The 19,025-nt window shown below is 43.0% G+C and overlaps 1 protein-coding gene across 1 annotated transcript in view; it reads right to left on the reverse strand.

The window, feature by feature from the left end:
• Nucleotides 1-513: 513 nt before the first annotated feature.
• RNF145 (ring finger protein 145) overlaps nucleotides 514-19,025 on the reverse strand; it is a 46,994-nt gene continuing 28,482 nt past the window's right edge. The window contains exons 5-11 of the mRNA XM_066329267.1: nucleotides 15,091-15,326; nucleotides 11,434-11,609; nucleotides 7,640-7,780; nucleotides 6,397-6,579; nucleotides 4,645-4,792; nucleotides 3,631-3,987; nucleotides 514-2,110 (exon numbers count right to left, since the gene is read on the reverse strand). Of these exons, the coding sequence (XP_066185364.1) occupies nucleotides 1,682-2,110; nucleotides 3,631-3,987; nucleotides 4,645-4,792; nucleotides 6,397-6,579; nucleotides 7,640-7,780; nucleotides 11,434-11,609; nucleotides 15,091-15,326 (1,670 nt within the window). The 3' untranslated portion in view covers nucleotides 514-1,681. The remainder of the gene's footprint in view (nucleotides 2,111-3,630; nucleotides 3,988-4,644; nucleotides 4,793-6,396; nucleotides 6,580-7,639; nucleotides 7,781-11,433; nucleotides 11,610-15,090; nucleotides 15,327-19,025) is intronic.

The raw sequence follows: 19,025 nt of genomic DNA on the forward strand, positions 1-19,025 counted from the left end.
AAGATTCAATTTCACAGAAAGGGAGGCGTGCAAGAGCAGGACCCAAACCGTGGATTGACAGGAGAGAAGAGTTCAAGAAAATATTCTCAACTTTTTTTCCCCCTCCCCAAACACACCAAGCCGCTAATAAAAGTTTTGGGATAATCAGTGAAATCACATGAGGAATCCAAATTTCTGAGTAACAGACAAGAAAACAACATTGAGATAATCAAGAAGATGGTGTGACTGATGTTCCCATCCTGTCAGAGGGAAGGAAAAGATTTGGGGTTTGTTTAGGGCTCAGTAGCAGCAGGCACAGCCTCCAGGAGCAAACGTGCCTCTGAGCTCTGCACTGGCCAAGATCTGGTGACAAGAACAGGGGAGGGCAGGAGGTACCACCAGGGCACAGAGCACTGAAATGGAAATGGGGAAGAACACAGGGAATTTCACTCATCAGGAGGAACACAGGGCTATTGCTTGAGCCTCTCAACGTGTACTTGTGGGATTTCAGTGCAAGAATCACATAACCAGGTGTAAAAATCTTCAAATGTAATTTATTAAGACATTCAGCTATGTCTGTCAGTCTACATCCAAATTTACTACTAAAAATAAAATAGTATCACATTTCACATTAGGAATACCGACTTTGAAAAACACTTGAGTCAAGCCTATCGTATAAATAAGTGACTAATTTCTCTTCATATCAAAATTCACATAAAAAAATTGCCTGCCCCCTACTCCCACCTATTTCCCCACCCCAGTCCCTTGTTCTACTTGAAGCCATGATGAATGTAAAAATTTAAGTATGGACATGTCCTTGTCAAAGAAAAAAAGGTGCAAACCTATTAACAGCTTTTAAAAGTGGCATTTGCGGAGTCTGATCATACACAATAATGTACTCATTCCCAAAGTGCAAATATCGCCAGAGTTTAATACTGTTTTAATTGAGCTGCAAGGGTTAAACATTACACAGCACAGTCCTGCCAGGCCTCTATCCGTGCCCTAAAACTCATCCCACTTTCCTCCCGCAGAGGCAAAGTGTTCATGAGAGTTTTAGTTTACTTCATGCAGCCCACACTGTGCCCATTATGAGCAAAAGTTTCATATACATCAAAATATTGACGACTCTGTCATAAAAGTCAAGAGTCACTAATAGATTACATGAATTCAAATGCAACTGCCCCAAGAACACCCAAAGCATACACACGACGTATTAAGAGTGCTTCCATCTCCTGGTACAATCACTGCTGTTACATCTTTGATTTTTGCTTTACGTGCCATAAAAAATGTCAGCGACCAAAGCTGAGACCAGCAACTCGCGGCCCGTAACGCCTCTCAGGGCCTGGGACTCTGTGCAACTCCTCTCCCTGACCAAAACCAAGGCAGCCTCCTGGACCTCTGGCCACAACGTCTCACAGACCTCTTGCTCCTCTCACCCCTCACCTACATCTTGAAAACACTCTTGCTATTTATTCCCAGACATCCTTCCTATGCCCACAGTTCAGAGAGCTTCTGGAGTCATTTCTACTACATCTCACTGGAGTTACCAACTACCAAGCAGCCCATAAAAATCAGCATGGGAGATAACATTTTGACCAGCATTAATAGCTACACTTCTGTCACAGCTGTGGAGGATTGGTTTTCTTCTGAGTCAAACGTGGATCTCTGAAATGTGTTTGCTCCTGCGTCATCCTCTGTAGCCTCAGAGCTGGACACAAACCCTCAGATCTCGAGCAGGGCACCCTTCTGACACTGCAAAGAGTTCTGCAGCACAGGCTGCTCCCTGGCTGGCCTCAAAGAGGCTCGTGTCACTGTCCATGCTGTGAGATCCCCCTGCGTGGGCAGAGGCCTGGGGGCTGCGGTGTCCATCGTGGCCCCTGTTCGGGTTGTCCTTCACACTTGGCCTGTGGTCACAGGCAGCACCAGGCTCAGCTGCATCTCCAGGCCTGGTGTTCTGCTCTGCACTAGGATTTGGCTGCTGCACTGGCTCTGGTCCCAGTCCTGGGAGCTGTGAAGGGCTCTTCAGTTGGCAGTGGCACAGAGGGCAGGTTTCTTGCACGTACAGCCATTTCTTAAGACAACCCGCATGAAAAAAATGGCTACATGGTGTGATTACAGCAGTTTTCATATCCTGAAAAATACAGGGGAAAAAAAAAAAAGGAAAAAAAAAAAGAAGGAAATGCATTATTAGTTGTAATACCATTCCTCTTCTCTCTCCTCACACATCTGATGGGTTCACCAGGCACAGAAAACACAAAAGCAGTCCACAGACAAGGAAGAGAATGCTCCTTCCTTCACACCCACCACATTTCATATGAGGAGCAGCTGAAGGACCTGGGGAAGGGGCTCAGCCTGGAGAAAAGGAGGCTCAGGGGGGACCTTCTGGCTCTGCACAACTCTCTAACAGGAGGGGACAGCCAGGTGGGGCTCAGCCTCTTCTCTCAGCAATCAAGCAACAAGACAAGAGGAAATGGCCTCAAGCTGTGGCAGGGGAGGTTTATTTTGGATATCAGTAAGAATTTCTTCACTGAAAGGGTTGTCAGGCATTGGAGAGGAGGTGGTGGAGTCACTGGAGGTGTCCAAGGAAGGCCTGGGGATCACTCAGTGCCATGGGGATCAGCCAAAGGCTGGACTCAGTCTTGGGAGTCTTTTCCAACCTTAATGATTCTCTGATACACACACAATTCAGATACAGGCCAGGTCTTGCTTTCTTTATTACAGGCATTAAAAATGAGGCAAAACCCCTTTGTTTGTAAGATATTATTAAACACGACCTTTTCAGGACGAGAATCACATCTTGGTTGGCTCAAGAAACAATTGTGCAAGTCAAAACAGCACAATGACAGATACAACATGTAACAACACCAGAAATGAAGTGACACCACAAACTCTGCCAGCTGAGACCCACATAATACTAGTCTGGTGTTTTGAACACTGTCATTCAATCTGGCAGTTTTACTCTTCAAAAGAATTTCTATCAAATTTGGAGCCAATCCAATCCCACTCTTAACTGCACACTACTAATGTTAGGGTGATTCTTTCATTGTCACACATAACTACAATTTCTATTCAAGAGTAAGAGACTTTGGAGGTAGAAGTGTGATAAAGATATTACTTTCAGCATTAATGTCTAGGGTCCTTACATCTGCTGGCTTATGTCAGCAAGACCCTCAACCTTTTGATAATTAGGTTTCTGCTACAAAACTGACACCGCACATGAAGCAGCAATATCTGTAGAGACTGTGCTGCTTCTACAGAATAGTAACAAATCAGCTACCTAGACATGTTGTCTTTCACTAAAAAAATCCCCCAGTAATGAAGAAAGGGCACATTTGCTGCTACTGCTGAGACCAGTTCAACCCAAACATGAGAGGTGTCAAAGCAGCTTAAGGATAGAGTTTGCTGTGTAAATGGAGAAAAAAAAAAAAAAAAAAGGCAGTTTAAGCACATCCAAGCTCTTCATTCCTAAGAATTATCTTGGTGACAGCACTCCAAATCAATCTGCACAAAGCAGAAAACTGGGAGATTCCAGTTACTTACTGAGTGCAGTATTATTCATCACACATAATTCGAGCCACTTATTAGCTGAAGACTGAACTTAGTCTGGGGGTACTTCAACAGAAGCCAATCCTCTGACACTTCCATTCCTACCTGGTAGCAGATGGCACAGATGTCATTGTGCTGCTCCAGCTGCTCCTTCGTGGCCACGGGCAGAGATTTTATCTTGTTCACAGCGTCTCTGCGAAGGAGGAAACTCTTCCAGCCCAGCTGGGCCCGCAGCCACACGTTGTAGTAGGAGTGGATGAAGATGATGACGGAGCCCATGACAGTCCACTCCCCAAAGATGGTTTCTGAGACCCCATAGGCCACCACACACAGAGCCACCAGGAACTCCAGCAGCCGGTAGGTACCGTTCACGTAATAGATCACATCGTCCATGTTCTCCACTGGTTCTTTCCTGAACTCCTCCACCATGAACAGAACATAAATGAAGAGTGTCCCAAGCACCTGTAACACAGGGCAAGACCATGAGCTCAGCTTTCAGTTCCCAACTGGAGCTTGAGTCAGTGCTGGCCATCGAGCTCTGTCCACACAATGCTCCCAAAGCTGGACAGAGGGCAAGCCCCAAAGCAGTGAAATTGTTGCTGAACTTCAAGACAAATAAAAGTTGCTCTTTCTTGCAAAGCATTTGAGCTTGTTCCCAAGTACTTTCCCCTTCCTGAGTCCAGAACACAGCTGAGTTGATTAGACAAGAGCACTGAGCATTTTAAGGGGCAATTTAGAAAATTTAATAATAAAAAGCCCAAGTAATAACAAATACTTACAGTATAAAACATTTCCTCTATTTTCACTGCTGTGTTTCAAACATCAAATTGCTTTCAAAGAGTTATAGCTAAGTAATGACACATAAATGAGTACTCTGGGAGAAAACCTTTTTACTATGATAGCTACACACCCCCAAATGCCTTTTGGCTTTACAATTTGAAGTAGACTTCCATTCACCTCTGTTCTCAGCCCCAGACACAGGACACAGAAAGAGATTTTTTTATCACCTCTTGTAATTCTGCCCTTCTCTCATCTCTCTTCTTTTCTCATAATATATTTTCCCCCTTAGAATAACAGGATCACAGTTAATGCAGGGCTGCACAGGGCTGATATTCTTACCTGAAGAGAGGTTAGAATACTGCTGGAGATAATGATCAACAGCCAGAAATCCATGTGGAAAAACTGACAAATCATGTAGGCCATGTACGCGGGGAACACGAGTAAGAACAGACAGAGGCTGACTGCTCGGAAGTGCTTCCACAGACTCCTGCAAAACAACACAATAGGTTTTTATTTTTCAAGTCAAATTTGAGTGTCAGAATAAGAATAGAATGACTGCTGGATGTAGGCACGTTAGATGTTCGCTCAAGGCTTTAGCTTGTTGAAAGGAGTTTCTATTTTACTTGGGCACAGCCTCACTCCCAGCTTGCAGATGTGCCTACAACTGTGGAAAGTTCCCTCTCATCTGACCTTTGCTGTTTTCAACAGAAAGACAAAAATTATGGGCAAAATAAGTACTTGAGATACTGAATGTTACAGATGAAAGTCCATTACAATAAATTATTAAATGTGTAACTGTTTGGACATTTCTCTAAACAAACAAGTGGTCTCCAAATTAAATAATTCTTGCAACTCTTTATGTTTTTGTTAATATGTGTGGGGCAAATCTACTTTCATCATCAGATTTAACCCTGCTGCCTTTAGAACTATATTCCCCAATTCAGAGGTCACAAAAGAAGAAATGTATCACAACTTGAACACTTATCTCTGCCAGTCCTTACTCTGCTCCTATCATCTACTTCTTCCTAATCTCCTCTTTAACCTAAACACATTATCAATCTCTTTACAGCCACCCATTTGTGAAGGCTTTCAGAATATCTCCAGTAATTTACTACATTACTTCCACTTGTTCCTCAGGTTGTATTTTAACCTCACTTAGCTCTGGAGATGAGGTACAGAAAAAGTCAAAGCATTTGGGTGCACAGTACAGCAACACAAACTGATTCATTCAATACAGTCTGAAGAAACATCAGAGTGACTTTGAGATCTGCAGTTCCATGTGTGTGGGTGAGGGAGGAAGGGAGAGCTGAAGTGGAACTTATTCTGTTTCTTGCTGATTTAGAACTCCCTGGGAGATTTGGCAGAAGAGTTAAAACTCACTATCCCCACAGTCTGTTTGTTTAAGCTGGGCAGATGCTCCTGTCCTGGCTCTGCTCCCTTTCCCTCTGTTTCTATCCTGGAAGCTAAATTGCTGCACGAAGAACACCTCCAAGCTAAACAAACTCTACACATAAACAAACCCTCCCTGTTCATTTCTTCACTTAGATTACACAAAGGGAAAAGACAAATGCAATTGACAAAGATAAAAGCAGATTGATATGAGAACACCACACAGCACCAATACAGCTCCTCACACCACAAATGAAACCAAACAATCCCACACAATCCAAACATGTGGGACACTAAGGCAAACCTTCCACCTCTTATTCCGTGCCAGCAAACCTTATCATTTTGGGATCACCAAAAAAAAAAAAAATAGGTTTTACAATATCAAACACAAGGTCACTCCTAGAAACTTCCCACCCTCAATAGCTGTGTGAGATCACTGCTTTAGAGGGAAACCCACCCAACTGCAGAGGAGGTTAAGAAAAACCATTCTGCAGATCCACACAATGGAGTGTGGGTGGGGAGAGAACAGTCCTGGATTTGCTTAACTGGAACCACAAAACTAGAGAACTTGGACTAGGAAAGAAATCTGCACACAGAAAAAAACCAAGGCAACTTTACAAGTACTAAAAGCCATCAATTACTAGTTTATCACCTCCTAAAAGAGCATTGAGTAACTCTCAGTTTAGGAAACCAGTCTCTTACTTGTCCCTTGAGGCTCCCAATGCCAAGACAATGGGATCAGCAATTTCCAGCATGGACTGAAGGATGGATGCCACCACAATGAAGAGAATAATACTGAGCAGGAACGCCCGATGCACAACTTGGAGCTCAATCAAACCTGTCTGCACAGCCAGGATCAGGAGTGTGACTCCTTCAGTCATCCCCCTGCAGATCAACACAGTCAAAAAAACAAACAGTCACATCTCTGTGTCAATGCTGGTTCAAAAGAACATCTTAGAAACACCAGGAAATAAACTGTCTGCTTCTGTCACAACCTTTCATATGTCACTGGTTTTAGGTTTCACTGGTGTCCCTGGAAGGCTTTAACCAGGGAGGGATGTTTTCAGAAATGCTGAAGTGCTGGGCTTAGGAACCAGCAGATTTTGCTCCTGACAAGCTGTGTTTGGGCTACACCCAGCTCAGACACCACCCGGCACAAAGCATTTTAAGGACTCAGCTTATACAAAATACCAATTTTGCCCTTTTTCGGTTTATTCTCCTTGTACCTAAACCAAATACAGCTGTCCACTTCTTTCTGTCTTGGAACCTCAGAGTAACTTTAATCTCTCTGAGGATCACCACAACTATTTGATGCAAAAAAGTACATGCATCACCAAAAGATGTCTTTATATAGACTACTCTTATGTAGCCCTAATTTATACCCTTTTTGCTTCCACATCCTGGAATCCAAGATGTAAAACATTCTTTTGCAAATGGTCTCAACTCTCTATAGAGTTATGGTCTGGAGTTAACAGGAAGGCAGTGTCAGGATCTCAATTTTGTATTAGACAAGTTGAGACAAGCCTGAGAAAAGGCATTTTGGCTATTTCCCATAACAATTTACAAGCAATCCATACAATGCCATGTTTTAAACCTCACAGATTAGTAATGTTTCATACATGATTAGAGGGGAGATGAGGAAATGAAAATATCAAATGTTTATATTATGCAAGCATGTGAAAATCTTTCAGTGACTCATGAAAATAAAAGCAATAGTAAATCCCAAGTAACAGTCTTGATTCTGAGCAGAAATGAACCATCTCCCAAGAAGCCTGTGACAAGTATTTTCACCTCAAATCTTTTCAATGCACACACAGACAGGCATACAAAAATCCTGTCAAAACATCAAGACAGGTCAAAAAACTGCAATGCCACCCGTGCATTTTTATATAAATCCCCTTTCTCCCTGTTTCTTTTCAGAGCTTAGGCACAATGAGGCACTTACCTGTTCATAGCAGGATCGTTCATGAACGCTCGGTAACCCTGCAAGTAAAACTTGCAGAGAGTCAGAACTCCCAAAGCAACAAAAGAGACTGTGAAGACCAATCCCAGCAGTGAGTATGGAGTGCTACAGCATTCGGCAATACTGCCAGGAGAGAGAGGGAAAGAAACAAAAAGAAAAGGTTCATCAGTTAAAAGGAACGTGAATCAGCTCTCCCCCCTCTCCTGTTAACTGTGCAAGTTGGTTTTAGAGCAAAACTGGACTGGTTTAATGAAAATGTTGAAAGTTCTACACTGCCATTAAGTCTTCCAATACATGAAGAAGATGAGAGTGGTGGTTTAGCATGAATGTAAAGAGCTGGTTTTTTTTTTCTAAAGAAAGTTATAGCACGACATAGCAAAGCACAGCATGACAACAATGAGGGGTTTTTTTTTGTTTGTTTGTTTTACTTCTTTCCAAGATATAAATTCATTGCTGCTCTCTCTGGGAGGCAGGGCTGTGCTGTGACATCCCTGCAGTCCCCTCGGCTCAGGGCCACGTGGTGGCACTGTCCTGCTGCTGCTGGGGTTTGGAGCCACAGGCGAGCCCAGAGCCTCCACACACTGAAGTCACTCGCTGCAATTTCACCCAGCACCACAAAGACCCAGTTAAAGCAGATGGATTCACTTAAGGCACGTTCTCCTCTTATCCATAATAATGCACACCAAACTAATAAATCCTGTTGGGAGACTGGGGCTTTTTGTCAGCGTCCCCATCGGGGTCAGGTGGGCAGCACTTGTTTTTGGAACAGCTGAGCCTGAAGCAGCAGAAAAAGTTATCAGAGAAGGCTCTTCTTCAGCTGGTTTCTTCCTCTGTTTTGCTACAGCAAAGTCCCAGAGATCGAGACCCAGACTTCATTTGACAGCTGAATCACCCACTTTCAGACTGCTCTTCTACTGGCCCTGGCACTGTGCTATTTGAAGCAGCCCAAGCCCCAGAATGTGCTTTGGGTTTGCAAACACAGCACTGCCAATGCCAGGTAAAGATAAAAGGACCAGCTGTCAGCCAGGGGTTACACAGCTGGAAATACTCATATGCATAATCCAAGGTAATACACTGACACATTCTTTAAAAATAAAAAAATCTTCATTTATTCCTCAGGACAGTAGTCTTGAGACAGAAATTGTCATGGTAAAATGGTAAAAACCATGTCCTGCTAATTAACTGAGTGATGAGTGAAGCAGTCCAGTGTTGTGACAAACGAGTTTTGAGGAAGCACATGCTTCAAAAACAAACAAAGCTCATCCAGGAGACATTTACTTTGTCTCTTTCAACGACAACTTAAACCTGAAATAGCCTTTGAAAGCAATTCACTGCAGAAAAGGTTGATGTGTTTACCTATACTATTTACAGTACTTCTGGTAAGCATTCAAATTCTGCCTGTTTACCAAGCCAAGGGGGGCTGAAAAAGCTTCTAGATGGGCCTGCTGATCAAGATCATGAAAATAAGTATTTAAAGCAGTTACTTATATAGGGTATTTGAGGAACTCTAAGTTTTGCTTCAAAATAAATTACCAGTAATTGAGAATCCTGTTTTTTCTGGGGTTTTTTTTTTGTCAGAATGATGTTAGGACTCTCCTCAAACTTGATCTAATATGCAAGGGTCCCAGAGGAACTTATGAGCTTAAGAGATGCCTGGGGAGCTTTACTATGTTTGTGTGTCATGCACAAGTTTATAAAATGTCCCAAAGAGCTGAATTCTTCATGGCTTCTCAAAAATCACAGCAGTTACAAACCCATGGAAAAAATTTTGAGAGGAACAAGGATAATGAAAGGTACAAAATAGTTTTAAACAGCAAATATTGAACAAGAGCTTTCCAGTCTGGGAAGAAAAGACTTAGGCTACTCTCGGTTTTCAAGAAAACAACTTGATATCCATGTCTCCCCTCCCCAATATATGAACTGAGGGGCACTGAATGAAATTATATGGATTCAAGCAATCAAAATGGATTTTTCATTACAGAGACAAGGCTGAGCTATGAAAACGCTTTGCCTCAGGATTTTCCAAATGACACAAGTGTACATGGGTTCAAGGGCAGAAACCACAAACTGATGGAAGAGTTTTTTGAGGGTTACAGAAATACTTATTAGCCACATCCAGCTAATGCAGCCTGACAGAAAAAGTTGGATACAGGATTGGATGAGTCCTAGGAAGCATCCTGTGTGTCATATAATGGGTGGGTGTCCTTCCAGGAACTCATCTGCAGCCACTGCTGGGAACTGGATGCCAGGCTCCATCAGGATCTGGCCTGATCCAGCACAGCCACTCCAACCTCATGGAGTCAGATACAGCAGCTGTGTACACCCCAACTGCTCCCACCTGAATTCCAGCCCCACTGTTTTAAGCAATCGTTCACCTGAAGGGCACAGATGCAGAATTCACTTGTTTTCATGGAAGAGCACATCTTTTCTTCCACTCTGTTGAACAGCCAGCACTACATTATTACTTGACCTGTCAAGGTACTTCAGGTCCCTTCTAGGGGTCACAGCCTGTTAGTGGTACCATTAGAGTTTGTGTTTTTAAGATGAATCAGTGTTTTGTCCCTGCTTTGCCACAAATAGGAGAAGTATAACAGTATGGTGTAAGGAATACTCTCAACTTTAAGGAAAAGAATTGTTTCTCCTCTATTGTAACAAAACTAAAATTGCAGAAGAAATGAGCAGGAAGAATAATTTCAGACCCCAGTGGTTTAGTTAACAAGCAGGTAACATAGTCAGTGCTTCCACATAATGCAGGGTGACACCATAAGCAATTTTAATGCTATATGCAGTAAAAATCCTTGGCATTTCTCCTTAATGGTAATTAATTTTGACAGCTTACAGGATGGCACCATCGACAGATACAGCAAGGCAAAAAAAGCCCAGCAACTGAAAGTCTGATAGGAAAACTGTAGTGATGAAGAAATTACTAATCAAACAGTAGAACTAATGATGTATGATCCCTAAAGACTCTGTCCTGTGTTTAGACAAGTATTACCCCTCTTTTCCCCATCCCATTTTGGCACTGTACCTAATCTGCCTAACCCAGCTTCTGCAGCACCTCAGCTCCTGTCTGCCCTGCATTCCTGTTCCCTCTGTGTGCACAAACAGCTGAAAAAGTCACACAGAAGCCAGGAGAATCCCTGAAATGCTGCCTTTCAGTCACAGCACCAACACAGACCTCTACCCTTTATCGTACAACCTTTAAACTTTATGGCCTATAAAACTTTTTATATTTTTAGAAAGCTTTTACAAATCCAGTATCTTTCTGATCTTTACAGCTCTGCCACATTAACCACTGGGCTCAAAAGCTGCTTTGGGATCTGGGTGCTTGGGATGCTTGGATGAACTCAAGAATGTGTCCCACACCAAAATGATGAAGACATCCAAGGTTCAGAAAGCAACATGATCATGAATAAGGTATCAGATGGACTGAACTTCAGCTGAAATATCTCAGACTTAAAACCAATTCATAAACTGAAAACAACTTCTGGACCAAAGCTCTAATTATGGCTAATCCTTCCTCAAAGGAATATTTTGCTTGCTTTGGGAGCTGTCCCACAGTTCTCTTAATGTCTGCTCTGAATGGGATCCATGCCTTTGCAGGACAAGCTTAACAGGGTTTATATACGCATGGGCACTGCAATAAAGACAAATATTTGTTGGATATCCAAGTGCAATAAAGCCAATATTCACATCTCATCTCTAAAAGAGCACAGATACTCATTTCAGAAGACAGTTCAAACAGAAAACCAATTATCTGCAGGCTCCTGAATTACCTGGTCAAGAAGAGGAAGAGGAGCCTCTCTCTGGAGGCAGGCTGGTCCCGTGTACTGAAATAGGAATAGATCTGAAGAGCAAATAAGACGAGCCAAAACACCATGAAAAGCACTGGGACCACCAGCTGGTTCCACAGAGACATTCCCAGTGCCAGGAGCCCATACACCTCCACCACCTGGGAAGACACAAAAAAGCAATTTGTTACTGAGTCACAGCACATGGGATTTGATAACAGAAGTCAACAATATAGTCACAAAGAAGGCAAGGATAATCCACATGACACCAGCCATCCCACAGGAAGAGAGGAGGCACATCAAAGTACAGTTTGACAAAGGCAGAGCTCAGGTTCAGCAGTGACAGGTTTCCAGTCTGCCTGACTCCAGCAGCAAACCCTCAGACCAGCTCAATGTCCCTTCCTACAAACATCTGGCTTGGAGCTGCTCCCTGCAGCCCACTCACAGCCAGAGGGGTGAGGACACGTGGCTCTGGGTCATGCCAGCCCCTCAGATCCTCTTGTCCAGTTTAAGTCACAGCAGTGCTGTTTTCTCTGTAGCTACTGCCGAGTCACTGCACACTTCAGACACCAAAATGAGTCATACCATTAAAAAAAAAAAAGTAGTAAATCTACTTTGCTGACCTGTTTTTAAGGAAGGAATTTTACAACCCCCCCCACATTTTACGCTTAAGTATCTCAAAAGGATCACACACCTAATCCACCAAGTGTTTTGAAATTCATGCTTAAGACTTATACTGGAAGACTCTGAAGCTCAAAGTATTTCCTTTGCAATGCAAAGACTAAATTACAATCATTTCCAAGAAGCTGGACTTGAGTCAAAAGGAAACTGTTCATAACTACTAATTCCTCATCACCTGCTTCCCAAAATGACATGGAAGCCATCATGGCAAGGAAATTTTGAGAAATGCTAAAAAAGCTGACAAGCATGAGGGATGTGACACTCACAGGACCTGCTGCAGCACTGGGGCTGATGGACAAACAATATGCTGGTGGCAGGGACAGAGTGCCAAGCTCCTACTTTGCTCACAGACTTGTCAAGGAAATGCACCTGTCCTCAGGAGACTCCCCTGGCCTGGGAGCAAGGCAAGCAATCCTGTGCAGCTCCTGGCACAGTGCTCCACCACACTGGAAAAGGGTTATGCTGTGCTCATAATGCAGATTCAGAACGATGAGACATTTCTGGCATCTTCTACTGCAAACAGACAGCCAAGGTTCTGGGCCTGCTCTTAAACTGTACCACTGGGCACAGCTTAACATACACACAAACACAAAAAACTGCCCTGGTCCACCTGGTAGGGCTCTCAGGAAACACTCCTGCTGTTCAACATCCCAATATTCACTAAGTTTTGACACTGATATCAAGCTCACAATCAAATCAAGCCCAAAATAGCTGGATTTGTGTGTCAACTCTCAAACACCAGGACAGCACTGAAAACCAACAACTGCTCATAGTTACAGCACTGGAAATACAAGCACAAAAATATCCCAGATGGAATAGCAATATCCTCCTCTGGAATACACATGTAGGCTTGATTTGTAGCAGAGGTGCAACCAGTTACATGAACACACCACAAGCCGATGTTCTTTCTGCTCTTTCAGGAACACAAGCAAAATGCAGCAACTTCTTAAAAAACAAAAATCCTGGGGTTTGCCAGTACAATGTGAAAACCACTCACAACTATTCACTGCAACTCTATTACATGTATTTAGAAAAGCAGCATCCAACATTCTTATAAACCCAGTGCCACACTGCAAAATTTTTTGCCATTTTTTCTGTATTCTCAAGGGAGAAACACTTTATGCCCTCTCCATAAAAAACCTGGAGAAAGAGTATGATCAGTGTCCAAAGGCCAGGAATAAAAAGAATATTTCTTCATGATTACTGTAATACAGCCTGGCATGGAAAGACTTGAAATACTAGGATGGGGCAGGGGGGAGACAAGCAATTCTAGAGATGAGGAGAAGACTTGGGTAACAGCAGTTTTTAGAACTCAATTCTGCCAAACAAAAATACAGCAAGAAACAACGATTTTCGCCCTTCAGCCTGGAATGTATTTGCGATTAAAAAAACTGTAAGATGTTAAAGTGTTTTAAACATAAATGTCTAATAAAATGTAGATACAGTCTCAAATCCCCATCTAATCTGAATTTGACTTCAGGGAGCCAATCTGTGCATCCATTCATGTACAGGGAAAATGGAAGAGCTGGTTCCAACCTTTTGCAAGGCTCTGAGCTGTAAAGACACACAACTGTTTTACCCCAAATGTTGCCACTCATACACAGTAAGCATATTTCTATTCTCACTGGAAAACAGGATAGTGAAGCTTTGCCAGTTAGCTCCCAAATTAATTTTTAAATCAGCAAAGCCAGGGGAGGCTTTGATTGGATATCAGGAAAAAAATTCTTCACTGAGAGCATGGTCAGGCATTGGAAGAGGCTGCCCAGGGCAATGGTGGAGTCACCATCCCTTGTTGGATTTAAAAGATATATAAACGTGACACTAAGGGATGTGTTTGAGTGGTTGGACTTGATGATCTCAGAGTTCTTTTCCAACCTAAACAAATCTGTGATTCCATGGACGAGGTCAGACCAATGCTAGGTGCTGTACAAACACAGAAGGATAATCCTGCTCTAAAGACCAACTCAATACAAAATAAATAACCAGACACCAATGATCAACATGACAGGCTGAGACCTTGGCACAGCACACACCTCCTGCTGCCAGGTTTTTGTTTGTGTATGACAGATATGACAGCAAACAAGAGCTTTAAAGAAGGTTTTGAAAGAGCTTAACGAGTTAGTTTTCAGTCTAATCCTGGACTGAAGAGGAGAAAGCAAAAAACTCCCAGTGGCTTGGTTTGAAAAAAAATCCAGGCAGTCATGAGAGCTGAAACTGTGGCTCAGTCAAAAGCCAAGCAAGCATCAATCTTTTTATTTTGAAATATACAGAAATATGTATATACATATATATATATATAAAATGTAAAAACCCCAGAAATGCAATGTTTCTGTACCACTGAGAAAGTGTCTTTTGAACTAAACATGTATCAGATGTCAAAGCTTTAAGAAAATGGACATGTCAGATCAGATTTCTTGTTCGAGGTGCCAGTAATGTTGCTGCTCTAAAGAAAATACCACAGACTTCTCAAATCACTGTGCAAGTTGAAAAATCACTAAGTTACTGATTATTAGAGTCAAAACTGCTTCAGTGTCACTCCCAATTTTACACTTCTGCAATTACAAACGTTTTTCATACACAAGGTATTTCCTGAAATGGACAGCTACTACAATGAATGCTCAGGGATTACCTTCCTCACTTAATAAGTCGGCAAATAAATTCCAGTCTGACACAATCTTGTCTTTTAGCCTGGATTTGGGAAGGAATAAGCAAAGTCCAAGCAAAGTGGCCATGCTCAGCTGGCCAGCGGCATAATTCAGGCTCATGTCTTAACTGCTCACCCATCCAAAGCTATCACAAATTAAAGAAAGAAGATGCTATGGATAGGAGCTTATTCGGTTGGCTAAGAAAGGATGAGCTGGTGCACAGAAGATGGTAAAAGTGGGTGGGTTTTTGGTTTTTTTTTACATCTTTCCTGCATAAAAGTCTCCAAGAACAGAACGGTTACATCCACCATCTCACCTGCACAAGCTCTCTGTAGGCGGACTTGGCCAGGTTGTAGGGCACCAGAAGATTTGATGCCAGGAAGTAGAGAACCTCCAAGCCGGTGAAGATCATGGCGAATTTGTTGATGATGACGATGGTCTCGAGCGGGACGAGGCAGAGCCGGGCCAGCAGAGGGAGCATGTGCGCGGAGAAGAGCCAGATCTGCTTGGTCTTCATGACGCAGGAGCAGAGCGTGCACACCACCAGCTGCCCTGGAAACGCGACACAGCAGTTCAGAACCAAGCTGATTATCCCCTTCAGGAAAAAGCGTATTTTTAATACGTTATCTCTCCAGAACACCGTTATCAACAGCCGGCATATTATGACGGTTCTAACTAGGACATCTCTGTTACGAAACCAGGCTCCTCTCTGTGTCTTTTGCTGGGTCACTGAAGTTTACCCTTTTCAAAGTGTGAATGCTTTCACTTCCCAGATTAGCGAGCTGTAAACCCAAAACACATGCAGGATCAGATTAATAAAGCCCCAGGAATAAATCATACAGAGGATAACCCAAGAAGCCAGCCCTCTTTTTCCTCACCACCCCCAGCTCAGCTGAAATCCCATCAGTATCTCTACACACAGCAGCTTTTCTGAAGCCCAGCTACACTATTTCATCCCGACCTACACAAAAAAAGCAATCAGAGGTCCCAAATGGCTTTTAGAGCAACAATATTTACACTGTCAAGAGGAATTACTGACCAAGACCAGCAACAGGAGAACAGCCAGGTCAGCAGCTGAGACAATAATTTCATAACGCCCTGAGGCAGTTGCTCAGAATGATCACTGAAGCTTGCAAGTGACAGATAATTAACAACTAAATTCTCTTTAATAGCTGGTGGGGACACAAGCATGAGCACATCTCGCCCACACACCCACAGATTTGGTGGGTGGCCTTCCTAAAGCACTAAGACCACTTCAGTCGAACTGCTCCCATCACAGACACTGAGGTTGTACCCTTGATCCCAGGGAAAACTGAATGGGGCAAAACGCACATTGCCCGGATAAAAATAATCCTCACTCGTTGTTTTCCAGCAAGGAAGAAATTTATGGCATATAATCTGAAAACAGACCCTTGTTCATCATCTGTGTTAATTTATATCCAAATGCCACAGTATGTGGTACTGAATTCAAGTGCTAATGCCCTGGTTTGGAATCACCTCCACAATATTTGCATTTCATAACTCTCCCTGAAACCAGGAGCTGGCCTTAGGTAAAGAGAGAAACCAGACCAAGGCCAGTAACATCTCCAGGTCAGCACGAACTCCATGTGCTCACATAAGCTCACTGACCTTGTAAGCCCTTCTGGATGGGCTGGGGAGAGAAGCTGTGAGAGGAGAAACAGCAATACCAGGGTTTTGCTTTCATTCTGCCAAGCTTCTCTACCTAGGGCAGGACTTCTGCTTTCAAAATAACTGCAACTGAGCTGAAAGCAATCTCTAATCTCTACTACTTAAGCATACAAAGTTCTCCCTCCTTCATACCGTCCCCTTTCAAGTTAAAATTCCTACTGTCAATTTTATAGATGTATTTCTGAATTAGCAGATGTCTCTTCAGAACAAGCACCCCTGCTCTCAGCAAGACACCATCAGCATACTGGGTCTTCTTAGCCTCAGAGAAAGTTACTCTACTCATCTCTTTAGACATTCAGCAAACTCCAGCTCTGAAGCATTCTCCCTCTGCTTTGTTGTTCTCTGCCCACACACACGTTGCTACAACCCTATTTAAGACACCATCAGCACACTGCTGTGCTGTCATATTCAGGAGCCTGGCAGGCAGCTTGTGAGGATTTCTGCGACTCATGGTAACTAAGGCAACTCAGCTTCACACATAAAGCGGCACAAACACCAGCATCCAACGTCTTCCTCGGCAATTAATAAGAGTGTCGTCATCTGAGATCAAATATTGCAACAGCATCACATTAAACAATCCAGAGCTCTCAGGGATGACTCTGGAGCTCTCTGATCACAAATTAGAGCCTCTGAGTTCAGTCTCAGTGTAAACAGCAGAACCTGCTTTCCTCCGGCAGCCATGTGTGGAGTGTGCTGCTCATCCCTGCTCAACTCTGGCCCTCCCATCCTTTTAATTTAAACACTGATCAAAAGTTACTTATCATGGGAAGCAGAACTGTACACATCATCAAAGGAAATACATGGAGCACTTTCTCTGGAGGCTCCAATCTCCTCCCTGAAGCATGCACCTTGTCAATTCTCAACCCCTACAGGAAAGGCATGAATGTCTCCAGCGGAGCTTTGAGTGATGGTACTTCCCATTTTAAACTGGGGTAGCAGCACCTTAGTTCAGGACAGCCAATGTCTCTCTGCAGTAAATCACACTTTATCTGCAGGTGGAGCTGCACAGCAGATCAGCCAGAGAAAGTAACCTCACATCAAATCACAGATTTTAACACTCTAGGATCTGCTACAACTATCAAATCCAGGTGAATGTTTGCATCCTGTAAACTGAAACGCTGTGGCCAGAAAACTGACTGACACAGCTAATGAAGCCAACAGCTGCAATACCCCTGGAAGACACCAACCAGGGTCCTCTGCTGGGGAATGAGGCAATAAGGAAGAAATCCATTGTGTGAACTTCCTGCCCATTCTTTTCCCTTCCCCAAACCTCCAAAGATACATTAAACATTGCTGACAGGTAGCCAGAGCCTCTCAGCCCATAAGCTAATGGAAAATGTTCAACAAGACAGCTGACATGGCACAACCACTGTACAAGCCACTCGGAGTAGAGAAGCACCTTTCTTTCATTCACAATTTTAGAAAGCTGATGTGAACAAACTCTCTGGCTACATCAGGGACTTACTAAAAAACAAGATACCCTAAAGTTAATATAAAACCCCTTTACTGTGCCATAAGAATACCAAGCCTTCATGGTAGCATCACTTGAAAAAGCACACAGCAGCTTTGAGAAGTTCACAGCTGATGTGCTCCCGAAGTGGCTCACTCCTGAAGGGGCCATCTCCAAAGACATTTATTTCCTCCATCCACTTAGGAACACATTATTATCCCTAGACGACAGTCATGAGGCCGAGTTAAATGCAGGGGAAGAAATGACTGTGAGATCCCATTCAGAAAGAATTAATGAATAAAAGCATTAACAAAGGTTATGTTTGTGAACCAAGTGACACTGTGCATAATTCCCTTAATTCTGACCAGAACTTCAGGAACCAGAGCTGTACCAATAGTAGCATTTTTCCGTTCCCGTATGCACCTGCTTTGGTGCCTGTCAGCAGTGCTGCAGCACAACACCCTGTCAGAATAAGTGAGAAAAAGATGGAGCAAAGCACCTGTACATTCATTTTGCTGTGAAGATGGCACCACTCAGCGCTGTGCACTCTTGAGACTCCGCTGAATAAAAAACCTTGCATACAACAAATCTGAGAAAACATTTCATATTTATACAAAACACTGTCAAGCCTCACAGACCACTTTCACAAGTCTTCCCCAAAGATGACTGCTTGTCATCAAGACCAAAATTACATTTTCAAGTTGGTTTTGAAAGAATAAGGAAAATTAAGAATGGGGATATTAAATACGTTAACACATACATATTTGCTGGGAGTCACAAGCACCTATTTCTGAAACACAATTACAATAAGGGAACACTTTAGTCTGATACTCACTACAACTCAAAACTGTAATGAATAAAACCATTATATTTTTCTCACTTGATTTTAGTCCCTGTGAAAACCTGCATGCAGCATGCTGGGTTTGACTCTCGGTTTAGTTTTCAAGTGTTACTGAATGACACAATGCCTCCTGATCTCTTCCTGCCCAGGCCTGCAAGATGCTTTGTGAAGCTCTCTGCAGGATTCTTCTTTACCATAAAACCCTGCATTGCACCTGGGAGAGATTCACAGGTCTAATTACAAACATTTTCTCATTAAAAATATGCCAAAA

Source organism: Sylvia atricapilla, chromosome 14, assembly GCF_009819655.1.
Source record: "Sylvia atricapilla isolate bSylAtr1 chromosome 14, bSylAtr1.pri, whole genome shotgun sequence".
Taxonomy (NCBI): domain Eukaryota; kingdom Metazoa; phylum Chordata; class Aves; order Passeriformes; family Sylviidae; genus Sylvia; species Sylvia atricapilla.